Source organism: Furipterus horrens, unplaced genomic scaffold, assembly GCF_987537825.1.
Source record: "Furipterus horrens unplaced genomic scaffold, mFurHor1.1.pri manual_scaffold_3, whole genome shotgun sequence".
NCBI lineage: Eukaryota > Metazoa > Chordata > Mammalia > Chiroptera > Furipteridae > Furipterus > Furipterus horrens.
Window position 1 is genome coordinate 14,766,282 of NW_028327173.1, and position 24,940 is coordinate 14,791,221.

Consider the following 24,940-nt stretch of genomic DNA (forward strand, 5'->3'; position numbering starts at 1 on the left):
GCCCAAGGTGATCCACCTGGTAAGTGCAGCATGGTGGTTAAGAGCCTGAACTCTGGGGGCTCAGCTGGCACATAGTAAGTACTCAATAAATGGTAATATTAGGAGAAGGCTCAATGTTCTAACAGCACAGACTCTGCAGGCCCACTGCCTAGGCTCTGTCAGAATATGGAGGCAGCTAGAATGCACACCTGGACTTTTGGTATATGCTAATCAACCTGGCCCTGGACTTAGCCCTTCCCAAAGATATGCTGATGGACTTAGCAGTTCCCAAAAGATGTGTTGATGGACCAAAACCATTCCCAGGGGAAATGGTAATGAACCTAGCCCGATATGTTAACTAACCTGGTGTGTGTGTGGGGGGGCGAGCAATCAGATGTAAATGACATACTGAATATGTTGATAAGCAAACTCACTCTCACCTAAGTGTGTGGTTGACAAGTATAAAAAAGGTGCCTGCAGAAGTGTGGGTGGGACTCCTACGGGCCCTTGAGTTGGTCCAGGAGCTGCCTCTCCCTTTCCCCCCTTCCCTCTTTTCCCTCAGTAAACCCATTGCCTGCTCCCACAATGGTCTCTGGGTGATTTCGCAGAGCAAGGCTGCCCTGACAGGCTCAAATCCTAGTTTCACTACTAACCTGCTGTGTGACCTTCGGCAAGTTATTCAGCCAATCAAAAGGTTGCTGGTTCGATTCCTGGTTGGTACGTGTCTCGGTTGTGAGCCAGCTCCCCAGTTTGGGGTGTGCAAGAGGCAACTGATTGATGTTTCTGTTCCTCTCTTTTTCCCTCCCTTCCCCTCTCTAAAAATAGATAAAATCTTTTTAAAAAAAGATTAAATAAGTAAAGCCTTTGGGAGAGTGCTTGCATGTTATTGTGTCATATTCTTATTAGCTATTATTGTTACTATACTCTCAGTTTGCCACAAAGGGGCATTCAGAAGTAACAGAAAAACAGTTTGTTTCTCTCAGCCTCATTTGGGAAGGAGATAAAGGAAAACTGATACAAATTCATCAGTTCTTGCACTACAGAAATGTTTGCATAAGGAGTCTGGGAGCAGCAGAAAGAAAAACATGGGAAGCTTTTCCTACCTGCCCCAGAGTAGTCCCAGAAGTCAGTGAGCACTCCTATTTGTCCTCATACAAATATAGGAGTGCCAGAGAAGGGGCAGGGAGAGTAAGCAGAGGCAAAAGGCTGATGCCCAAACCTAGCTAAGCTACCTTTCCTTTCAATTTCAGCCCCCTAAGCAATTGAAGTTTCCCAAGCCAACCACACAGGGGCACTGAGCAGAAAGTCTTGCTCTCGGCAATAGCAATGAAGAACTATTTAACCTTTTCCCATAGACCCAAACATTTTTCATGCATGATCTCATATTACCCTCATAATAAAACCCTACAAAGTAGGTAGTCTTATTCCCATTTTATATATGATAAATCTGACGCTTAGAGAAGCTAAGCAACTTGCCCAGCAGGCCATTCCTAATATTTGTGGGACTGGAACGAGAGTACAAAAGGAACCATACTTAAAAAGTTATAAATGGAGCTAGTAAAATATTAAATAAAATACAGCCTATTCTGCTACCTTGATAAATAAACCTTCGCAATGACCTGAAGGCCACATTCAAATTTATGAGTCACTTGGAACTCTGCACTAGAAGGTGGTGAAAGGGGGAGAACAGAACCCTTGCCTCCCCCCACACACTTCTCTTCATATCCCTAAGTATGATTCCCTGCAAGGGGCCTTGTGCTCATGCATGCAGATGTCCTAACCTGTATGCCATGGTCTGTTCTAGAGTTTCTAAACTGAAAGGGTCCATCAGATATCCAGCACAAAATGACAAAAGAGCCACAACATCATCACACTTCAGAACACTAGGGACTAAGAGAAGATCTTAAAAGCTGCTTCTAGAAAGGGGCTGGGGGAAAAATTCAGACTAAGAATCAGGAATCAGAATGACACTGTACTTTTCAAAGGTAGAAGAAAATAGAGACATATCTTCAAACTTTGGAGAGAATTCAATTCTCAGCCAAATTACCAAATAAAAACTCAGGCAAGAGAATATAAAGACATTTTTAGTAGTCACTTAACATGTACGGTAGTGTGGCAGCCACCTTCTAAGGTGGCCTCTAATGAGTTCTACCTCCTGGTATTCTCACCCCTCTGTAGTTCCCTCACACCTGGGACATGGCTGACCTATGGGACCATGGGATACTGCAGAACTGACAATATGTGACTTCTAAGGCTAGGTCACAAAAGACATTGCGGTTTCTACCTTGCTCTCTCTTATGTCCCTTGCTCTGCTGAAAGCCAGCTACCATGTCATGAGGACACTCAAGGAGTCCTATGGAGAGGTCCATTTAGCAAGGAACTGAGCCTCTTGCCAACAGCCTGAACCAACTTGCCAGCCATGTGAGTGAGTGCACCATCCTGGAAGCGGATTCTCCAGCCGCAGTCCAACTCTCAAGAGGACTTCAGGCTCATGAGAGAGCTAAGCCAGAACCAGCCAGCTAAGCCAGAAATTCCGAGACAATGTGAACTGTTGTTTTAAGCCATTAAGTTCTGGGGAGTAATTTGTTACACAACAAAAGATAACTAACTCGGGTATATTGGGGTGAGGGAAAACCACAGAGTTTTGCAGTTCTTGCAGTCAAAAGGTGAAATCTAGCCCTGGCTGATGTGGCTCAGTGGATTGAGCACTGGCTTGCGAACCAAAGGGTCGCTGGTTCGACTTCCAAGTTGGGGCACAAGCCTGGATTGTGGGCCAGGTCCCCAGTTGGGGGTATGCGGGGGGCAACCACAGATTGATGTTTCTCCCCCTCTTTCTACCTTCCTTCCTCTCTAAAAATAAAATAAATAAAATCTTTTAAAAAAATGGGGAAGTCTATCCACCCTTCAATTTGAATTTTGCCAGTGAAACTTCTTTTGGTTGAAGAGACATTAGCAAAAATTACAGAAGCTGAGTTAAAAAGTGTTTATATAATTGGATCTTTCCTCTCTTCTTCCTGGAACTCTGCAACTCTTTCCCTGTGACTAAGCTCAGGTAGCTTGCTGGAGACATGTGGCCCATCACTTCAGGTCATGGCCAGTATCATCAAATGGAAATGTGAGGCCATTCCAAACTATCCAGCCCAAGTCAACTGACCCCAGAAAAGAACTTCCCAGGCACTCTACAGATCATAAGAAATAATAAATAATTATTGTTTAAAGCTTTTAAGTTTTGGGGTGACTTGTTACATAGCATAAGCTAATTGATACAACATATTTACTTCACGTGCAGCTTTTGTTTCAGGAAACAAATTTTGAATGTGCTCAAAATCTGATTAGTTTCTAACTTTACCTGATTTGGTGCAAGTTAATTCACCTGTTTCAGCCTCACTTTCCTTCATTTTCAAATTGGAGCTAGTAATAGGTAATACTAACTATCTCTTAAAGTTCATGTGACAGATAATTGAGATGAACTACACAATGCCTGGCACATAGTGCTCAATAAATCAGCAAAGGATGACAGGATGAAAATGACAAAGGAGCCAAAAGTGAAGAGAAATCCTGGGTAAGGCCTGTGTTAGTCTGCAGTGGGACACACAATCTTTGCATAAAAAGGCTATTGAGTGTGTCACTCAATTAAAAAAAAACAAAAACATTTACTAAGCTTCTACCACATGTCAACCCTCTTGCCTGAAACTACGTGAAAGCAGGAATAATTCATGACACTGAGCTATAGTGAACCAGAACCAAGTCTGCTTATTTTGCTAAGAACTGAACTAGGACATCAAAATAGTTCTAAATTAAAAACATTTTATGTTGCAACTGAGCACACAAACCCAAAACTGAAACAGAAGTTCCATAAATTGAGACTTAACATGTGTGATACTTTCTGAATTTCTATTATAGTCTTATTTTTTGAATGCTGGTCACATTCCTTTAAGTGGACTTCAAGACACAACCAGCCCTTTGAAAAATCTGCTCCAAAATATCACATAAGGAGGGGACTTAACGTTCATTTAGTCCAATCCCTGCACTTTACAAGGGGTAATCCTGGCTGGTTTGGCTCAGTGGATTGAGCGTCGGCCTGCGAGCTAAGTGTCGCTGGTTCGATCTTCCAGTCAGGGCACATCAGAGAAGGAAAACTCTGACTCCAAAAAACCTCCGCTGCCTTGCGGCATACCTCTTCAGGAGAAAGGCTTAGGGAGTAAACCCCGACAGAAAATCCGGAGCCGGAGTCCCTAAGGCGGTTTGACGTTGTAGTCAACACCGGCAACTCCTGCGGCGCACCTGAAGCCAAGCTGTATTGACTCCGTCTTTCCCTTGGACCCTTCAGCTGCGAAGAGAGGGGGGTTCTGCTGCATGGGCAACAGCAGACCCTCCATATCACCCTGCCCAGGCTCTGTAGCTTCAGCTTCACTGGAGAGGACACTCCAGCGTCATCGCAAGATGTCGATTCAACACGGGAGGAGACAGATACCGTGTCACTCCCGAGTCGGACTGCACAGCCATTCTCGGCGGTGCAGGTAGACTCTTAAGAAGCTACACCATCGTCTCTCGAGACGGACGGCTGCCGACGACGACGACAACAAGGGGTAATGTGCGACTGAGCTCAAGGCCACGCAGCTACTGAATGGCAGTGCTTGATTTGAATCTAGATCTGACTCAGCTATTGAATTCTTACCTTGTCAGCCACTGTGTTATTTATTTTTTATTTATTTAAACATTTTAAAAATTGATTTTAGAGAGTGAAGTAGAGAAAGAGAGGCAGGGAGGGAATGTGCTGGGTTCTTTAAAGTGCATTATTTCATTTAATACTCACTGCGATCCTATGAAGCAGATACTATCATTCCCACTTAACAGATGAGGAAATGAAGGCTCAGGATGGGGAAAATGACTTATTCAGTGTCACACTGTCAGTAGCAGACCCAGGACTTGTCTTCAGGTCCGGCCATCCACAAAAACGCTCTCGGCCGCCTAAGCCCACTGTGAAGAAAGTGGTTGTTAAAGTGGGTTTGTAAGGTCGAAGCGCCTAAACGTGCACCGGTGAGGCGGTGATAAGGGTGTGCTCTCGGCTCTTCAGGGCCTTATCTTTGCGCACGCTTTCCTCCGCCCGCTCCCCAAAACGCTGGCTGTAAAAGAGCACAGACTTTAGCCTAAGCGGGAGGAGAATTCGAAACTCAGCACCACCATTTACTCGGAAAAGCGGCTTAACCTCTCTGACCTTCAGTTTCCACATCTGTGAACCTGGGCTAGCCATAGCATTTGTCTCCAGGACCGAAAGAGTCAACATTAATTCCTTGGCAACAGGAAGGGCGGGACAAACGTCAATCCTCTCCGAATCCCGCCCCCTCCTCCCGGGACGCATGCGCCGCTTAGGGGCGCCTTTTACGACGCGGCGGCCACGGCGCGCTTGGCGGCCGAAGCGGAGGGGACGCGGTGCAGCCGGTGGCGACGCGGCTGAGAGAAGCCGCGGGCGTCGGCGTCGCCAGCCATGTCGCACGGGCACAGTCACGGCGGGGGCGGCTGCCGCTGCGCGGCGGAACGTGAGGAGCCACCGGAGCAGCGCGGCCTGGCCTACGGCCTGTACCTGCGCATCGACCTGGAGCGGCTGCAGTGCCTCAACGAGAGCCGTGAGGGCAGCGGCCGCAGCGTCTTCAAGCCGTGGGAGGAGCGGACCGACCGCTCCAAGGTGGGCCTTCCCGGGCCTGGGGCGGGCGAGACGGGGACCCGCGCGGAGCTTCAGGCCACACGTCTGCTGTGACACCCTCCTTCCTGAAGTGAAAAATGACAGTCCGGTGGCCAGGCGCTTTCCCGTGCCCACCTCCTCCCAGCCCTTCGGGAGCCGAATGGGATCGAGGCTCCCCATTTTGCAGATGGAGGGACTGAGGCCCAGAGAGGAAAAGGGGCGCAGCCAACGTTCTGTACCAGGGCTTCGGTTGGGTAGTGAGGGAGGATGGCCATGAGGGCGTTTATTTTACCTTTTGACCAACTAGTTTCAATGGCTGCCCGACCGTATCACCTGGAGACCAGCCCAGGGAGATGAAGCTTGTTACTCGATCTAGAGCATTCACCGTTGTGGGGTCACAGCGCCGTCTGAGAGTTGGGGACCGCAGAGGCACAGATCTCTGCCCACGAGTTCAAGTTCGTTGAGGAGCTCCCCATTCAGACCCCTCTGACTGGGTGGTCGGGGGCTACGAGCTTACTGACATCGCGTTAGTATGAGCTGGAAAGCCGAGGGAGGTTGACTGCTCCTTGCATTGCCCTCCAGTTGTAGCGCAGGGTAGAAGACACCTGGAGTTGTAGGCGCTCAGCAAATATTTGTTGCTTTCTCCTCCCTCCTCCCCACCCCCTCCAGTTTGTTGAAAGTGATGCAGATGAAGAGCTTCTGTTTAATATTCCGTAAGTATCTCCTTGGTGCTTGCCTCAGGCGGAACACACTGTACCCGGTTACTTTAGCGGAACTCATTTGTTGGGCCCGTGGAGACCCAGCTGGTCCTAGAACAGGGCGGATAGCCGCGGCGGGTTTGAGAGGAAAGCACCCTACGGTCCTTGGCGCAGACAGAAAGGATGTATTTGGTGAAGGGTGACCGAGAAGTCGAGGTAAATTTCTTAAAAGTGCAGAATGCCGGAGGCAGAAAGGGTCGTGGAAAGGACCTAGTACGGGTTGAGGCTTCGGTAAACGGAAGCCCAGCGAGGGGAAGGGTCTGGCCCAGAGCCAGCAGAGGTTCAAACCCAGGTTGACACCCATCTCGTTTTGCATTCTGGCAGATTTACAGGCAATGTCAAGCTCAAAGGCATCATTATAATGGGAGAGGATGATGACTCACACCCCTCTGAGATGAGACTGTAAGTGTCCAGGGGCTTATGGCCGCAAGAAGCTCCCTAGTTCTTTCTCTTTTCTCTTTATTCCAGGGTAACAGAATTCTTTCTTTTTACTGGCTTAAATATCCCCTCCCCGCCCCTCCCTTGAAAAAAATGTGAGCCTTGTCCTGCATCAGAATACACTTATCTCTTCCTGAATTAACGACTTTTTTAGAGTAAGTATCTTCAAGACCAACAGCTTGTCTTTTTTCAAAGTGCTTCATGGCACCAGTCATGCAGAAAGCATCCTAGAGCCGCCAATTGTTGATGACTTTGCAGTTTTCTTGGTAACCCAGCTGCAGATCTCAAATGATTCTACTCTTGGGGTTAGTGTCAACATTTCCCCTTCCTATTTCATACAGTTATAGTCTTTGTGTGTGTTCCATTGATGTGGAGTTATTCCACCTGAGTTTGTGTGGCCTCTCCTTAGCAAAATTCTGTATACCTCTTGCAATACTGGATCTCTTGCCACCAGAGCTAGTCCTCCCTTTGTAATAACTTGCTTAAAAGAAGGGAAAACCTCTTTTAGAGTGTTTGAGAAACAATCAGAAGAACTTTACATAAAAAAAAATTTATTCTGAAAAATTGATCAATATAAAACAGATTTAAGAAATCGACGCTATATTTTGAATGTTAGGAACATGAATTTTGTGATTAAGAGTGGGCTCTGGACCCTGGCTGGTGTGGCTCAGTGGATTGAGCTCTGCCCTGCAAACGGAAAGGTCGTCAGTTCGATTCCTGGTCAGGGTACATGCCTGGGTTACAGGCCAGGTCCCCAGTAGGGGACAAGAGAGAAGCGACTGATTGAAGTTTCTCTCTCACATCGATGTTTCCCCCCCCCCCCCCTTTCCCTCTCAAAAATAAATAAATAAATAAAATCTTTAAAAAAGACATTTTTAAAGAGTGGGTTCTGGAATAAGCTGCTTGGGTTCAAATTCTCTCTGTACCACTGGCATGACTTTGGGACTCAATTTGAGACTCTATAACTCAATTTTCTTTTGTTAAATGACAGTAGTAATAGTATGAACCTCAAAGACTATGGAGAAAATTAAATGAGTTAAAACATGTAAAGAGCTTAGAATGAGTCTAGAACACAGTAAGTGTCCAATTTTTGGAGAGCAGATGCAAATACTTACATGGCCCTCAGTTCTAAGTACTTTACACATATTATACTTTATCGAATCTGCCATCGATTGTAAAATGCACCGTTATTTTATGTACCATCAATAAAGAAAAAAAATCACCTGTTTAACTATGACATGCCATTGAAACATCCAGAAAAGTTAAACTGAGAATTAAATCAGTGAAATTTGAACACAGACTAGGTGTTAAAGATTATATTGTTGTTAATTATTGTTAATTTTTGTTAAATGATAAGATAGGTATTTTTTAAAGAAGTCCTTTTTAAAGATACATATTTATGAAGAAATGGTATGTTTGGAATTGCTTTAAAATATCAAGCACAAACAATGGGGGTGGTAGGCAAAATTAGCACATTGTGGATTATTGAAGCTGAGTGATAAGTATGTGGGGATTCATTATATTATTCTCTGCTTTCGTGTGTGTTTGAAAGGCAGCTATGCTCACCACTATACCACCAATGCTTCACATTTTGTGTGTGAGAAACTTTTTATAGTAAAATTTTTTTCAAAAGATTTGTTTCTTAGAATCAATTCAACTTAATCTTCACATTGACTCTATGGGCTACATATAATACTATCATTATCCCCATTTACAGACAAGGAAACAAGACACAAAGAGGTTAAATCACTTGCCTAAAATTATACAGCTGGTAAGTGACAGAGTTAGTCTTTAAACCTAGGAAGTCTGGCTCCAGAGACACTGCTTTTTAACTACAGAGTTATACTGCCTCTCATAATGCTGCTCATAAATATTCATCATCATTATTATTATTTTGCACCTCATTCTTAGAAACACTTTGAAGCAAACTTAAAAAAAAAGATTTTATTTATTTTTAGAGAGAGGGTAAGGGAGGGAGAAAGAGGAGAAAAACATCAATGTGTGGTTGCCTCTTATGTGCCCCCATCTGGGGACCTGGCCCACAACCCAGGCATGTGCCCTGACTGGTAATTGGCTGGTGACCCTTTGGTTCACAGGCCGGCCCTCAATCCACTGGGCAAACATTTGTTTTCTTAGATTACAGGCATTTTGTTGCATTTAACTTCTAGGCTTCCTCCTGTATGGGTGTGTTAATAAAATAGTCTGGAGGTTGTGGTGGGGTGTGACTCAGTCATTCAGAGTTTGTGAGTTAGGGTGAGATAGAGGAAGTAGCAGTCTCTTTAAAAAAGTTTTCTTCACTAGCATTTTTACCTGACTTTCCAAAAGCCTTTGTGAGTTTGCAGCCTTTTGTGCTCTTTTCAAAACAGAAATCCCCAAATGGTATTTTTTTTTAAGAATTGTAACATGACTCAATATATAGAGTAATTTTGTGAACACAAAAATGCTTGAGCAAGGGATTACCTGATCTTTTATCTCTTTAACTGTGTTTAATATGTTTCTGCCAAAGTATTTTCCCCCATGCATAAGCTGTTTTATTTAAACATCCTTGGCTTGGTCTGAATGTGCTTAGTTGCTTATTTTCTCCATGCATTTGCTCATGTGACCTAGTTTGAGCTATCTCTTTGTGTATTGCTTTTCATGTGATCTGAACCCACTCAAAGATGCCATTGACTTATGGTGCAATTTTTAGCTCTTGTTGTATTAAAGGTATTTGTGTTTCAGTTCCAGTAAAATGCCATTTTTAAAATTTGATCTCCTTTTGATAGAACCGAAGGCAGTTGAGTAAGTAGGAAGTTTTGAAAAACTTAAAAATATGATATACACATTTCTTTATTTTCTTCCCTTTTCTCAGGTACAAGAATATTCCACAGATGTCCTTTGGTGATACAGACAGGGAGCCAGATCAGACCTTTAGTCTGAACCGGGATCTTACAGGAGAATTAGAATATGCTACAAAGTAAGCACTGGGCCTGTCTTCCACTATTTGTGATTTCTTTTTGTTCTTTTCCTTTTTTCTTTCTTTTTTTAATTTCAAGATTTAATTGAATTTTTGAGGTGGCATTGGTTAATAAAATTATATAGGTTTCAGGTTTTCTGTGGCTTCTGAGGAACAGCAGGTACTCCCTCATTTGCAATGAGCATATGTGCATTAGCACTTGCTGGGCTTGCCATTTATTTTTGGCTGTCTCCTGCTCTCTTAGCATCAGAAACAAGTTAAAACAGTGGAGGAGGCTTGATCCTTGGCTTGGTCAATTTTAGACAGAGATTGGATGCCAGTCATATATTTGTTAACTTGTAAGCAATGGCAGATCTGAATGACCTTCATAGGATGGTCTTAGGAAAGATGTTTTCGGAATTCCTTTGTGCATAGTTGGCTTATAGCAGGCCAAGTTACATCTGGCCACCTTATTTCTTCACTAGTTCTCTCTTTTTCCTAAGGTGAGGTCAACAAAGAATCTGCTTGGTCATACAGCATTTCTTAATCCTGTTCTTCAAGGACAGGGGCAGTGTTGATTCATTTTTCCATCCCTATTGCCTTGGACAGGATCGGACCAATGCTTGGTAAATGTTCGTGGAATCTATTGCTTGTCCAAAAGAGAAGAATGAGACATAACAGCCCAAGAATGTTCTCTGACATTTGCCTGGGTTTTATCACAATTTGGAGCTGGAATTGTTTTTGACATTGTGATAAGATGTTCATTGAATTCTAACCTATGTCTTCTTTCCCCACTCTTTTTATCCTCTAGAATATCTCGTTTTTCAAATGTCTATCATCTCTCAATTCATATTTCAAAGAACTTCGGAGCAGATACCTCGAAGGTCTTTTATATTGGCCTGAGAGGAGAATGGACTGAGGTAAGATGGGGTTGGAAACGTTATTGCCCTCTCCAGTGTATGTATGTATGTATGTATGTGTGTGTGTGTGTGTGTGTGTGTGTATCTGCATGCTGTGGTAGTGGGAGCTTTAAGGAAAGGAAAAAGCAAGTTGAGACATTAATTGCTTTCAGACTGTTCATAATTTTTCTTGGTTTTATCACTCACTGTAAACTGTCCCTCTCATTTGAGAGGCTATAAGTATTTTTAAGGAGGTTGAAATAATACAGTTATTATCAATTCAGTTTTTCACATTAAAATTGTTTCCTTCAGTCAACTTTTTTTTTTCCATTCAATATTTTTGATAATCTTTCTTGTTCCAGGCATCAGAGATAAGGTGATAAACAAGATAGACAAGGTCCTCTTTTCATGGTGCCTTCAATATAGTGAGGAAATGAATCTTTTAAATTATGGAGTGAATTATTGATAATGATCTTTGCAGCCTTCCCAAGATAAAAAGTATCAGAAGGGGAAAGTGATTAGATGATGACTTTTAGAAATGGACCTGATAAGGACTACTCGAATGTATCATTTGGAAAATAGCCAGCTGACCTAGCCTCTCAATTTTCTTGCAGTTTCGCCGACATGAGGTGACCATCTGCAATTATGAAGCATCAGCCAACCCAGCAGACCACAAGGTCCATCAGGTTACCCCACAGACACACTTCATTTCCTAAGGGCTGACCAAGGCTCCCACCGAGGCCTTGTGTCAGTGAAGATGTATGACAACCTGTTGGGAAAGACAAAGAAATGGGGCTCCAGAGAGGGTTGGCTGTCACAGCCTCTGCTGAGCTTTGGGACTTGCTGTAGAAACCTGGCCTGTGGAAGACACCACACCACCGGGAAGGTTGTGTGGGTATGAAGGGACAATCATGGTTCTCTAGGGCCCTATAGAAATTGGGTCTTGGTCTGGTCAGCATCTGGCAGTCATGGATAATGCCTGCCTTTCCAGTCAGTTGGCCATGGGGTGCCAAGGGTCTTGTTTTGTGGTAGGATTTTTGTGTGACTTTATTTAATGGAAACTATTCATGGGCTACAGTAAACTTTGTGAAGCCTCAAGATTGTGTTTGTATTAGCCATCAGGAGGGTCTCCAACTAGAAATACTTGCCCCTGCTTATTCCTTCTCCTTGTCATCATTCAGCATTCTTGTCCAGTTGTCCAGCTTGGAGTTGTCTGTCATGCACTAGTGTCCCATGGTTATAGCTGGAAGAGCAGGACTCTCATGATGCTTACTTAATAGCTTGAGGGGAAGATCTTTTTCCCTACTGCCCAGGTAAGCAGTCCAGGGAGAACATGGGCATCTCATTTCTATGTTTGTGGGTATCTGGTTGAGGTAAGACTGGGACTTAGGTAAGATTCCCCTTAATAAACATCCTTAATGTTTATTAGCTTCTAACTGGTCTTTTAAGCCCAGTGCCAGAATTGGGAGATATCAGTTCTTCTGTCCATGGCTTTTTGTTCACTGTGACTAATAAGCTTCCTAATAAATCCTTGCCAGACTTAATGCTTGTGTATTCTTTTGAGTTCTTGATAGTACTGATGAAACTTTTACTTTACTGGGAACTGTATGTAACCTTGAAATTTGTTGTTTTGGGCCAGGTAGATAATAAATGTAAATAAGGGGGAATAGATTCTGGAGTTCATCAGAAGAAATGAGAGCAAGGAAAGTAAGGGAACAGCACATGCAGTCTGAAGGTGGACTCAAGACTTTGGACTTAAATTTTGAAAGGACAGAAATTGGAGAGAATATAAGTTATCCACAAAGAGGATTTCAAATAGTCGGTATTCTCTCCCTTGCAGAAAATAGAAATAATTGATAATGGGAATTAGTTTTGAATCTGATCCTTTTAAGAGAACTCCTGAGGGTTTGGCCCACACTATTAGGATATACCCACTGTTTATCCAGCCTGTCCTAGGTAAAGCCTGCCACCACCAAGCTTGTTAGTCTCAACATTTCTAAAATGCAGCCTGAAATCAACCAGAATGCAAATGCAATTCTTGATATACCAAGGGTCCTACTCTTCAACCTCTTTATTTTAGTTGGATCCATTTGGAGATAAAAATAAAGGATTGTACTTTAATTTGGAGTAGGGGGACACATAAGTGGAATAACATCAATGTTTTTCTTCCTCTCTAAAATCAATAAATCAAAATTAAAAAGTCTTAGAGCAGAAAAGCCCTTCATTAATTCCTCTAATTAAAACCCTAATCATAGGTGGCCTCTGAAGAATTTACTCAAAGTACCACACTGTCTCAAGTGGTGAGAGGTGCAGGAGGAATTGTTCATTCCTCCCTAACAGATGCAGCAGGGATTCTGCTGAGAGTGGGAACAGCTGTGCTGTCTTCATCCACTCATCCCCTTTCTGGTCCTGGGTCCTTGGCTTGCTGTGGTCCTCTGGACCCAAAGCTTTCATGCTCAGGACCCTGGTATTTTAGGCTCTGTCTCTGACCTATTGAGCACTTAAGACCAAACTGCCTCTTATCCTGGAAAAAAGTGCTTTGTTGAGCTTCCAAGTTTACTGTTTTCAGTTCAAAGAAAAACTGGTATAGGTCACGCTGAAAGAATGAGTCCTAAGCTGCTAAGAGATGAGCATGATTCATTTCCTATTGGCAGATGCCCACACGTTCTCTCAGGGACCTGGTCCTTCAACTCATTCTGCCTCCCCTTCTGGCCTTCCTGTGGACCCTGATCCCCGTTTCCACTTTACCAGTGGAGCAAAGAGCAGAGGGTGACTAATGCCCAAATGAAGCTTTTGTTTTTAATAACTGAAGCATATCGATGGTGGTATTTTGTGCACTGTCTTCGTGGCATTTGCTTGCCCAGGGCAGAGCTAAGACAGCATTGCTGATGCCTGTCCAGCTGTCCTGCTACGGCCTGTATTATTTTCGCAGGGTTCTTCTTAAGAGTCACTAAGGCCTCGCACTGATTTTATGTGTATTAAGCATTTCCATACGACCTCATTTGAGCCTACCAGCAAAGCTGTGAAATAACCGGGGGTGGTTATTATCACCACTTTATAGCCCAGAACGCAGGTGCAGAGAGGTAGCATTACAGCGTAATCCTGAGATTGCTGTTTACTTCCCCTTCCTGGGCCTCAGTTTCCTCATCTTTAAAATAAGGCTGGAGGACTAGATGGTCTATAAGGATCTTGAAGGATTCCATCCATGGTCCTGGGTTAGGGCATGAAAGCCAGTGGTGGATACTCGAGCCCATAATAGTGTGGCTAAAGGGAATTGGAAGGTGGGAAACTTCATGCTCTTGTGAGTACTGTAATGCCTTTCCTTCCGGATAGCCCTCCTCCAGGAGGAGCATGGGTGTCGGCAGCAAATGGGAGTCTCGGATGCACTGTCTGAATTCTGCAGGTAACTCCAGGGCTTAATTACGGGAAGTGGCCCCACCGTCTCCAACATGGCAACTCCTATCTGGTGAAAGCCCGACGCCCACTTCCGGGTTCCGTACCGCTGGCCAGGCTACTTCCGGTAGCACGATGGCTGGGTTCCCGGGACTCGAACGGAAGTTCCGGCGGGGGCGGTAGAGGGGGAAGAGTGTGTGTCTGTGCCGGAGAAAGAGGAGAATCGCCCGAGCGGTCTCGAAAGCCCCAGGGAGTGAAGGTAGTGCGGTCCCCAGCCGGCAGGCAGAGCGAGGGCACTGAGGGAGCTCGGACCACAGCGAGGGTCGCGGCGAGTGGGGGAGGGGGAACCGCAATTGTGAGAGAGGGGGGTGGGGAGTGAGGTGCGAGGAGGCGCTGGTAAGTCTTGAGGACTTTGAGGGTAAAGAGGGGTAAGAAGTGGGGGTCCGTGTGTGATGAGAGGTACTTAATAGGGTCAAAAGTGGAAGATCCCATTGTGGGGCGGGGGCTCCCCAGGGTCAAAGGTAGACGCCACTTTGTGGGCAGGAGCGGGTCCTGGGTCAGGGTAGATAATGTCACTGCAGAGAGGTGGCGACCCTTGGTCAGAACACAAGTTCCCATTTTGGGAAGTGGGAGACCCTGGATAGGGTGGAAAGTTTTTACAGTGAGGAGGGAGACCCCAGGTCCGGGTGGGGCACCACTCTGGAAAGCGGGGACTCGGGTGAGAGAGGGAAGGAAGGGAATCCCAGCTTAGGAGGAAGGCTGTATTCCCTTGTGAGAAGAGGGTCCCCAGAGTGAGAGGATTTCATGGTGGAGATGTGCACTCGAATCGGAAATGGAAGGTGGAAGCCAGCCGGGAGGGTGGGAGGCACGGGGCAGGGTAGTCACCTCGGGGCAGGTAGCAGAAGCCTCTGGGGAGTCCGAAGGGTGCTAAGGAAGGTGAGGAGCCAGCGAGTCCGACGTTCTGTGTGTTTGGGAGGCCCAGACTGGGGTCAAGCTGGGGGACCCACTTGGAGTCAGGTTTGCCCCATTGAGGGAGGCATGAGGCACCGGTTAGGACATGGGTGGTAGACTGGAGTCTGCCTTCTGGGGACATGGGCAGCCTCCAGGGACTCTGGGAAGGGCTGAGCCAGAAACTGCTGTGAAGGCAGGGTGGGCGCTGGGTGGGTGAGAAGTTGGAGGAAATGTGTGTGCAGGGTGTGCAGGGGAGGGGCGGGGAGGTGCTGGAAGCTGATTTCTCAGCCATTTTTCTCCCCTGCGATTCCCAGTAGTGCTGGGAGTTGGGGAAATGGGGATGATTGGAGAGCTGGGAGGAGGCAGCTACATGCTGAGGACTGTTAGGTGAGAGGAGGCCGCAAGGGGTGTCCTGGCTCCCTTCCCCCACAGACCCTAAGCTCAGCCTTTGCCCATCTCCAGCAAGCTCAGGCTGTGTGGTGGCCAGAACCAGGGACACTAGAGGGGGCACCTCTGCTTCTCATCTCTGGAAGGGAGGCAAACTTCCTACTGGGATTTCTTGCCTTCCCTTTCTTCCCTGGGGTGCTGTGAGGGGCTGATGGCCTGGGTGGGCCCTGGGTTGAGGCTCTGCCCCTGTATCATGGGGCTCTCCCCTGCCTGGGCTTGCTCTTGACCATTCCCATGAATTTGCACAAGCCCCAGCCTGGAGCCCTGCGGTGTATGTGTGGTAACACCATGTCTGTGCCCCTGCTCACCGATGCTGCCACTGTGTCTGGAGCTGAGCGGGAAACGGCTGCGGTAAGAGTCCTCGCCCACCCGCAGCAGCCCCCAGGCCAGCTGGGGAACTGGCTGGAGGGGGTGTGGGAAAAATGGAGGTGGCAGTGTGAGAAGGGAGCAGCCAGGAGGTCGGGGTGGTGTGGATAATAACCTGCTTGGCTGCTACCTGAGTTTTCCCCAGGTCCGTGGGGGAGGGGGTGGGGTGGCCAGAAGTTGGAGGACAGGAGGGAATTATAGCAAGATGATGATGTCCCTCTTCTCCATCCCTTATCCTTTTCCAGGTTATTTTTTTACATGGACTTGGAGACACTGGGTGAGCGAGCTGGGGAGTGGGTATTCCCTGGGGAGGTGGGGACTGGCCTGGTGGGCAGGGCTGGAGAGGCCTGTGCCCTCCCTTTCTCCCTTTCCACAATGTTGCCTCTTCTCCCTTCCCTCCTACAGGCACAGTTGGGCTGACGCCCTCTCCGCCATCCGGCTGCCTCACGTCAAATACATCTGTCCCCATGCGTGAGTGCCACCCTAGCAAGGGAGGGGCTGAGGATGGGAATCAGATGGGAGGTGATCTTGCGGTCCTAGGTCTGTTCTCTCCTGCCAGCTGCATCCGGGGGCCTGGGCCCAGGGCAGTCAGAAGTGTCATTTTTAGCCTTTGCTCCTGTGGAGCCCCCAGGAATGGGGTCTAGCCCCAGCCCAAGGCCTCTTAGATCTGAGACCTCCTAGAACCAGGACCCGCGTTCCCCTTCCCCAAGTACTCACCGACTGGGCTAGAGCCCTGGCGAGCCGAGTGCTGGGCTCTGCTTCTCCATCTCTACTGCTGATGACAGCTTCCAGCCCCACGTGGCAGGTTGCCTGGCAACACCTTAAACACAGTTACTGCCTGCTGGGAAGGGCCCCCAGGGACTGCTCTGCCCCCTTCTGGGCTCACTGCTGTGGCTTCCTCATCCCTTGGGAGCATGATAGCCCTTCTTGCTGTCTTCCCCAGGCCTCGGATCCCGGTGACACTCAACATGAAGATGGTAATGCCCTCCTGGTGAGTTTTTGGGGGGTGGCGTAATGGGAGCTGAGGGAGCTGTAGGGAGCTGGCCAGGGTCTTCCTGTAGCTGCCAGTGCCTCTGCTTTCCCAGGTTTGACCTGATGGGGCTGAGTCCAGATGCACCAGAGGATGAGGCTGGCATCAAGAAGGCAGCAGAGAACAGTAAGGCTCTGCTCTTCCTCAACATGTTCCCCTCCACCCCTCCAGAAAAGCGTTGGACAGTACCTCTCTCTGCTCTCTTCCCGGGGCCCCTCCAGCAGTGTTCCCCCACCCATTCATGCCCCCTCCCTCTAGTAAAGGCCTTGATCGAGCATGAAATGAAGAATGGGATCCCTGCCAATCGGATTGTCCTGGGAGGCTTTTCACAGGTGAGGGGGGAGAGGAGGAGAGAGGGTGGAGGGTGGTGGGTAGGTGAGCTCTGCCCTCGCGACTGGCTGCTCGTTCTCTCCTCCCTCCAGGGTGGAGCCCTGTCCCTCTACACAGCCCTCACCTGCCCCCACCCTCTGGCTGGCATTGTGGCATTGAGCTGTTGGCTGCCTCTGCACCGGGCCTTCCCCCAGGTGAGCGTCTCCATGACCTGTCTCTTGCCCTTGAGTCTCCTTGCGGCTGGGGAATTGTGCTGGAGCGCTGATTTTACCGAGTTGTCTGGCCCACAGGCAGCCAACGGCAGTGCCAAGGACCTGGCCATCCTTCAGTGCCATGGGGAGCTGGACCCCATGGTTCCCGTACGGTTTGGGGCCCTGACGGCTGAGAAGCTCCGGTCTGTTGTCACACCTGCAAGGGTCCAGTTCAAGACTTACCCAGGTGTCATGCATGGCTCCTGTCCTCAGGTCAGTGGTAAAGGGCCCCTTCCTGCTCCTCCCCCTCCTTCCTTCCTTTACTGAGGAGCCTCTCACAGTCCCCCCTCCCTTTCAGGAGATGGCAGCTGTGAAGGAGTTTCTCGAGAAGCTCCTGCCTCCTGTCTAACTAGAGTTGCTGGCCCCCAGCACAGTCCCCCAGCTCATAAGGGACCCAGCACGCGTGGCACCATCTTGGATCTGAGCCGGTCGAGCCCCTGTCCCCACCCTTCCTGACCTGTCTTCTTCCCACAGGCCTCTGGGGCAGGCGGGCCAAGGGCTAGCCAGGCCCTCCTTCCTGGCTCTAGTCACCTGGCTGCCTGCAGCAGGGGTTGGGCTGCTTTCTTCTCCCGTTTCCCTGGAGGTGGGCCCCCCTGGTAGCAGTATTGGAGGGGCTATAGGCAGCGGGAGAAGGGGCCCAGCCGCTGACCCACTCACTCAGGACCTCACTCACTAGCCCCACTTTGGGCCCCCTCCTGTGACCTCAGGGTTTGGCCCAAGGGGCCTTCCCAGGCCCTATCTACCCACTCCCAATGGATTCTGCCCAGATAATCGTGCGTCTCTCCTGCCTCCACTCCAGCTGCTTCTCAATCATGAATGTGTCTGTGACCCTAGGCCCCCTTGCTGCTGTGGGCTACCTGCTCCTGGGCAGAAGTGTTGGAGGGGGCAGAGCCTTGGAGGGGGCCTTCTTTCAGCCCTTTCTGACTTGGGGGCTGGGCCCTGTCTCCCTATTACCTTCCCCATGGGCCTGGAGCCTGCAGGGCTGGACCAAGGCTCAGGGTCTCCCCCAGCTGTGTCACCCCCATGTTGTCCCCACTCTAGGGCCAGGGGAGGTAGGGGAGGAGTTGTGTCTCGTCTTCTGTCTCCATGTGGTTTTGGGTGTTTTTCTTGTTGTGTCCTGGATTCCAGTGAAATTAAAGAAATTACTTCAACTTTCAGGCTGGCTGATTCTATCCAAGGGGTAGGGAGAGACCATGTGTGAGAAGATGCTTCAGTGTAAGAAAACTTTTTATTTTAAATATTTTGGAGAGTGCCTTCAGAGCAGTGTAAGTTAGTGCCTAGGAGTAGGGCACTGTCACCTCAGGGCCCTGCCTCCCCCACTCACTCAGGGTGATCTTGATGGGCTCCCAGACTCTGTGGAGCAGAGTTAGAGCCCCCTGACTCCTGATCTGTGGAGCCCGTGGCCTCATGCCTGTGGGCTGAACAGGCCTGGCTGGGGTTTGAGGTAGGGCAGGCTTTGAGGCTCCTGAGTCCCCGCCAGATGCTGGAGAGAAGGCAGTTGTTTCTCTTTTCTCCTCTGGGCCATGGTAGGAGAGGGTCTCAGACCTGTGTGCTAAAGCCGGAAGGATTCTGCTTCTGCCAGCGCCATAGATCTTCACCTGTGATGGGGTGAGGTGTGTGGTTGGGGTCCACACTGGAATGCAGGGCCCCCACCACCTGGGGACATGTCCAGACCCAGTCTGCCCCTCCTAGCCCCAGGCTGGCACTAGCACTCACACATCCTGTCCAGCCCTAAGGCTGCTGTCCAGCCCAGCTCCTGGAGGGCCAGGCTCGGGTTGGCATAACAGGAAGCCACGTCACCTTCCCGCCGTGCCACCACCTTATATGGGATCTGCAAGAGAGGGGACAGTCGGAGCTTAGCTGAGCCAGCCATGGCCTCACCTAACCAGCTGCTGACTCAAGAAAGGGAGATGCAGGAACCCAGCGCTAAGGCAGGCTGAGCAGAGTGGCAGTGCCCATCAGGGAGGCTAGTGGGAGGGGCCAGATCTGAGTGGTGGCGGGCGAGGGGCAGGACAGACGGCCTACCTTCCTCCCGGAGGCCTTCTCCATGGCCTGGACCATCTGTAGCACCGAGTAGCCCGTGCCCGTTCCCAGGTTGTAAATCTGCCCAGGAGAGAACGAGTACTGTGGAAGAGGCTGGACTAACCACCCCTCTGGGCCCCATTTTCCTGGAGCTGCCCCACCCCCACCCCCCGCATCGCTTCTCCTTTCTCTCCCTACCCGGCAGCCGCACTGATCCTTCAGTTTCCTCAGGGCCGCTATGTGGCCCTTGGCCAGGTCTACCACGTGGATATAATCCCGGACGCCTGCAGAGGAGTTGGGTGGGTGGGAGGGCTCAGCACAGTCTGTCCCTCCTCAGTCTCCCTCTTGGCTCCCACTCCTGGGTCCTCCTGATCCTGGGCTCACCTGTGCCATCCTCTGTGTCGTAGTCGTTGCCAAAGACATTCAGGGCTTCCCGTCGCCCAATCGCCACCTGGAGTGGAGGTCAGGTCAGCTCTTCCCAGGCCCTCGGCACCAGCTGTTCCCCTCAAGCCTAGGGCAACCCCTGCTCCTCCCCTTCTTCCTTACCTGGGAGACGTAGGGCATGAGGTTGTTGGGGATGCCCTGGGGGTCTTCACCGATGCGGCCCGAGGCATGGGCACCCGTGGGGTTGAAATAGCGCAGCAGCACGGCATTCCAGGCCTGTGGGACACGGGTCAGGAGATGGGGGGGGCGAGGGTGCAGGCTGTGTCCCAGCTCAGGCCAGAGCCCTTTGCCTCTTATGCCCCCATGCCTGTTCTCTCCCCCTAGAAAGGAAAAGGGGCCTTGGGTCCTCCTCCACCCCCATGCTGTGACCTCTGGCAGTCACTGCCGCTTCCTGAGCCCTAGCTTCCTCCTCGGTGGGGGTTGCTTAGGATTCCAACCTTAGGCTCATGGGGGCAGGGGCAGGGCTGGGTCAAGGGGCTCTCACCTTGTCTGCCTGGCACAGGTCCCGGATCATTTCCTCAATGAAGAACTTGGATTTGCCGTAGGGGTTGGTACAGCCACCTGTGGGGTGGGCCTCATCCAGGGGCAAGTATTGGGGGTTCCCGTACACAGTCGCTGAGCTGCTGAATACCAGGTTCTTCACCCCGTGGGCTCTCATGACCTGGCCGTGGGGGGAGGTGTCTGTGGCCTCTACCTCACATGTTATCCCCAGCCCCTTACTCCTTCACGGGTGTGTGGGGCTGAAATACAGGCACTCACATTACAGATGGGGAGACTGAGGCTGAGAGGTAAAGAAAGACGTGTGTCCAAGATAACACAGCTTTGGGCCCTACCTGCCCCTGCCCCCCTCACTGTGTTTGGCGTTGCTCGCCTGGCTAGGGGCCCTCCCAGTGTCTGTGTCCTTGCCCCACATCTCACCTCCAGAAGCTGGATGGTTCCTGTCAGGTTAACTCTGTAATAATCCAGAGGCTTCTGCACTGACTCGCCCACAGCCTTGAGCCCCGCAAAGTGGATGACTGCCATAAAGCTATGCTGCAGGGACACAGCCAGGGTCGGACGCTGCTTTACAGGCCCCGGCCCTTGGCAGTGCCCTCTGCCTGCCTGCCAAGCCCCCCACCTTCTTGAAGAGACGTTCCAGGGCTGCCTGGTCCAAGATGTCCATCTCCTCAAACTCCAAAGAGCGGCCCGTCAGCTCCTGAACCCGCTGCAGGCTCTCAGGCATGGAGCCCCCTCCTGGGTGGGCACACGAAGGCCGTCAAAATCAGAGGAGATGGGGTCCTGGAGACTAGCCAGATACACGTCCCTTGGAGGTGGAACCCCGGGTTTTCCTTCCGTCCCCTCCACAAGCCCCAGCCCCACACCACCACACTCACCACGGATGGCATTATGGAAGTTGTCAATGACCACGGGCGAATAGCCCGCCTCCAGCAGCTCCAGCACCGTGTGGCTGCCAATGTAGCCAGCCCCGCCCGTTACCAGCACCTTCTCTGCCATCACACCTGGCCCAGGACACAAGTCTCAGGCGTGGCTTGCGATGGCCACTCAGGGCCTCCTTCCAACTGAAATCTGGCCTCGGAGGGAGGCAGGAGTGTGTCCCAACTAACAGGGTGGTTCTGGAATCAGCCCCGGCCCAAGTTTGGGTACCACCACTTTCTGACCTTAGACATCACTTATCTGCTCTTTGCCTCAGTTTCCATTTCTATAACATGGAGCTTTTAATTGTACAAATGCCATGTGATAGTGTAAGAGTTAAATGAGGTGATTTTAAAGGCCTGCCACATGGTACAGGTGGGGAGACCCACACAGGTGCCATATTTTCTAGACCCAACTGACCCTGAGTTAAAATGGAGTCTAAGGCTACACACTTCTTCCCGAAGGTGTCTGGGAACTGAACAATTCTGGGCAGAAGCAAATCTGGTAGCAGCACAGGAATTCTGCCTGCTCAGATTCAGGCCTTCCCACACCTTCTGCCATCACTAGATGTAAACCGGCTCCTGGGCTCCAGCTGTACACAGCACCCCTGAGTTATCCTCCCTCAAGGGTCAGATGGGAGGAAGCAGGAAACATACCAGCCAGCCTCAGGGTGGGGTCCCTTGCCAGGAAGGCTGAGTCCAGCTCTGGGCTGCAGCACTGCCGTCCTGGCGTTGGGCCCGCCCCACCCCAGGTCAGCCAGGCTTGCTAAGCCTCTGCCCCAGCCTGGGCCAGCTGGAGCGCTCCCGGTTTGGAGCCAAGGATCCCGCCCACTCCAGGCAGCACTGAGCTGGCCAGTGTAGACGTGGCTTTGGCGCCTACTGTACTGCCAGGTGTGCACACCGCCTTGAACAAACTCCGCGGGCAGAGCGGTTGAAAGCCCCAGACATTGAAGTCTTTCATTCGAGGCTGCCCGGCTGGCAGCCGCCTTCCTCCAGGCTGCCTCAATTGCCTCCTGGGCTCATCCAGCTCCAGCCAATTTGGTGGAGCGCCCTCGGTGTACCGGGCACTTCGCATTATTTTCCTGAATTCTCCCAGTATCCTGATGAAGCAGGTATCATCATCACTGGCACTTTACAGACAGGGATACTAGAGTCATACAAGTGAAGTAATTTGCCTGGGGTCACACAGCTAGTGATAACTGGGCTAGAATCAGGATCTCCAGGCTCCCAGGCCAGCCCCTAACCCAAGCAGTTCATTTTTCCCCTACTGCTTCCCTCTGGACTCTGCTCCGGATGCCGAAGCCTCCCCTACCCCGACTCCGCTGAGTCCACGCACTGTGCGGGTCCCCAAAAAGTGGTGGCGGAGGGTGCCCCGGGAGGCAGGAAGGTCGATGAAGCGAATCCGCCCCGGGCCGGTGGGGCAACTCAGGTTAGCAGTCGCCTCCTCGGATTTCCCAGTCTGCATAATGGGTGGGAAGGGGCGCTGGGTCTCGGGCAGGGATTTGGGCCACGGCTAGGAGGGGGCCGCTCAAGGCGTCCCCAGGCTGGTAATGAATGACTCCGGGCCACCCCAGCCGTGGCAACGGGAGCGGGCCCGCCCTGACGGTACTCTGCCCAGAACGCAGCCTGGCCCCCAAAACTCCCTCGCTCCCCGCAGACCAACCGGCCCCTCGCGAGCCCTCCCATCAGGCCCTACATTCCCTTCCCAAACCTGCTCGGGACTGCACGTCCCGCGCTGCCTCCAGCGACACCGCCTCCCGCGCCTCTGTCCCTTTAAGAACACTTGGTCCCGCCCCCCTCACGCCCCCAGGGAACGTGTCACCCAGGGAGACCGCACTACGGAGGGTCAGGAGGACAAAAGGCACGGGGAATGGAAGGCGCCTGCGCAGCGCGCTCCTACAAAGGCCAGCAGTGGGCAGCACGGTCCAGTGCCAAGGTGGTCTGCGGAGGGAAAGCACGGCTAGACCCAGGCCCGGGAGCCCAGCTGCGCAGGTGCACTTCCTTACTGCGCGGAGGCTCGTGATGTAGTCTTTCCTGCAGGTCAGCCGGGCCGCTGCTCCGCCAGCCGCCTGCTGAGCAGCGCGGCACAGAGGGGAGGTAAGAGTCACACACAGTAACTGTGCTATTCACGTAGCTTTTATTGAATGCAGGTTCATTCAAAGTAGAACATCAACACGCATTAATATCCTACCCACACTTTAACAATCTAAGAGAAATATAACACCACACACACACACACACACACACACACACACACACACACACACACACACACACACACACACACACACCAGTGGAGGATAATGAACCCGAGTCCCAGAGTTGCAGTCTGCAGGTCCGGGATACAGCCCCGTGGGCAGAGGAGCTGTGCATCTTGCAAGGAAGGCTCTCCGGACCCAGGTGGGCAGCAGGGCAGACGAAGCCCTCAGTCCAGCAGGGCAGAGCCTCCAGTGGCCGACGCCAGAAGAGATCAGCGTGGCGTGGAGCAGCACTCTGGTGTGTGGAGCTCGGCTGTCTCGGCAGTGGCCTGGAGCCTGCCTCAGTTATACCTTGAAAGTGGTGTACTCCACCCTTCTGGGTCTTTTCATAAGTGTCTTGGCACCCCAGATGCTAAGTCAGGTATTTGCCCAGGAGCCTGTAGATGGTACATGGCTATTCTGCTTGACACTCCTGATGGCGAGTGTGGAATTTCCCCAGGACCCTATCTATGGGTGATTCCGCTCTGCAGACATGGCTATTCTGATCACATGTGCAGATATCTTAGTTGTGTGTCCTTGCCAGATGAGTCTGCTCTGACTTAGGTAGTTTCCCTCTTGAACCAAAGTGTCATGGTGACTGACAGCCATTTTGGTTGACAAGAGTGCCTCCACTTTGTTTTATATTCTTTACGCTATCTTGATTGGCTCGATGCCTATTTACCAGTCCTGCTCTCCACAGCTGCCTTGGAGGGTTCCCCAGATCCCTGCGCCAGGCTGGAGCACTTGTCCAGACCTCTGGAAGCAGGTGGAGGGCAGCGCGCTGGGAGGTTGGGGCTCCAAGCTCACCCACAGGTTTACCAGGTTTTTATATTTGCTAAACCCTTTCTTCAGGATGAGCCTTGTATGAATACAGAACCATGTGGAACAAAGGCAGCAAGCGGCGGGCGCTGACTGGAGGGAGTGGTGTGCGTCGCCTGGAAGCGGCAGGTGCTGGGAAGTCTAGCTCGAAAACCCACCAAAGAATTGGAGGGAACTCTGAAGCTAAAGTAGGAATTACATGCTGATTGCACTCAGCCTTCACACAAACCGTGGCCCCCAGCTGTTGGGAATGGCTTGTCTGCAGCCTGACTACCATAGTTGGTTTGAATATGGCCATGTTTCTGTTTAAAATAAAGACAGGGCTAGGGAATGATGTGTATAAAGGCATGGCATACATACTGTGTGATGAAACCAGAGCAAAGAAATAAATGCCCAAGGGTTTCCCAAAACCCGGAACCTGATGGCCGGCAGAGCCTGACGTACAAACAGTAAGGTACCCACACCTGCTCTGGCCAGACCAGAGGAGCAAATGACCACTGCTGCTTGTGAAGGCGCCTGCGCAACAGCCCTGCTCAGAGCTGAGAG

At 50.5% G+C, this 24,940-nt stretch overlaps 3 protein-coding genes across 3 annotated transcripts; 2 read left to right on the plus strand and 1 right to left on the minus strand.

Annotated features, from left to right (window-relative positions):
* Positions 1-5,356: 5,356 nt before the first annotated feature.
* On the plus strand, positions 5,357-12,236 carry PITHD1 (PITH domain containing 1). Its single transcript, XM_090268780.1, has 6 exons — positions 5,357-5,665; positions 6,332-6,375; positions 6,745-6,822; positions 9,710-9,814; positions 10,605-10,713; positions 11,307-12,236. Exons 1-6 carry the CDS (start codon positions 5,468-5,470, stop codon positions 11,406-11,408), a joined length of 636 nt encoding a protein of 211 aa, XP_090124906.1. The 5' UTR covers positions 5,357-5,467; the 3' UTR covers positions 11,409-12,236.
* A 1,977-nt stretch (positions 12,237-14,213) lies between these two features.
* Positions 14,214-18,617, plus strand: LYPLA2 (lysophospholipase 2). Its single transcript, XM_090268781.1, has 10 exons — positions 14,214-14,344; positions 15,732-15,834; positions 16,095-16,126; positions 16,255-16,320; positions 16,793-16,840; positions 16,935-17,005; positions 17,138-17,211; positions 17,302-17,403; positions 17,500-17,673; positions 17,759-18,617. Exons 2-10 carry the CDS (start codon positions 15,757-15,759, stop codon positions 17,807-17,809), a joined length of 696 nt encoding a protein of 231 aa, XP_090124907.1. The 5' UTR covers positions 14,214-14,344; positions 15,732-15,756; the 3' UTR covers positions 17,810-18,617.
* Positions 18,618-18,669: 52 nt separating this feature from the next.
* GALE (UDP-galactose-4-epimerase) lies at positions 18,670-23,104 on the minus strand. The gene is made up of 11 exons (XM_090271488.1): positions 23,050-23,104; positions 21,300-21,425; positions 21,044-21,159; positions 20,845-20,958; positions 20,411-20,587; positions 20,029-20,142; positions 19,867-19,933; positions 19,681-19,766; positions 19,486-19,563; positions 19,177-19,291; positions 18,670-19,058 (listed from the first exon to the last, which is right to left on the minus strand). Exons 2-11 carry the CDS (start codon positions 21,418-21,420, stop codon positions 19,000-19,002), a joined length of 1,047 nt encoding a protein of 348 aa, XP_090127614.1. The 5' UTR covers positions 21,421-21,425; positions 23,050-23,104; the 3' UTR covers positions 18,670-18,999.
* Between the last annotated feature and the right edge of the window lie 1,836 nt (positions 23,105-24,940).

Bases quoted from the DNA above. Each gene is read 5' to 3' on its own strand.
- PITHD1 (XM_090268780.1), top strand. From the start codon at position 5,468: ATGTCGCACGGGCACAGTCACGGCGGGGGCGGCTGCCGCTGCGCGGCG. The intron at 5,666-6,331 runs GTGGGCCTTCCC...CACCCCCTCCAG, and splicing joins AGCGGACCGACCGCTCCAAG to TTTGTTGAAAGTGATGCAGA. The intron at 6,823-9,709 runs GTAAGTGTCCAG...CCCTTTTCTCAG, and splicing joins CACCCCTCTGAGATGAGACT to GTACAAGAATATTCCACAGA.
- LYPLA2 (XM_090268781.1), top strand. From the start codon at position 15,757: ATGTGTGGTAACACCATGTCTGTGCCCCTGCTCACCGATGCTGCCACT. The intron at 16,321-16,792 runs GTGAGTGCCACC...TGTCTTCCCCAG, and splicing joins AAATACATCTGTCCCCATGC to GCCTCGGATCCCGGTGACAC. The intron at 17,674-17,758 runs GTCAGTGGTAAA...CCTCCCTTTCAG, and splicing joins TGCATGGCTCCTGTCCTCAG to GAGATGGCAGCTGTGAAGGA.
- GALE (XM_090271488.1), bottom strand. From the start codon at position 21,420: ATGGCAGAGAAGGTGCTGGTAACGGGCGGGGCTGGCTACATTGGCAGC. The intron at 19,934-20,028 runs GTAAGGAAGAAG...CCTCCACTCCAG, and splicing joins TCATGCCCTACGTCTCCCAG to GTGGCGATTGGGCGACGGGA. The intron at 19,767-19,866 runs GTGAGCCCAGGA...ACTCCTCTGCAG, and splicing joins CGACACAGAGGATGGCACAG to GCGTCCGGGATTATATCCAC.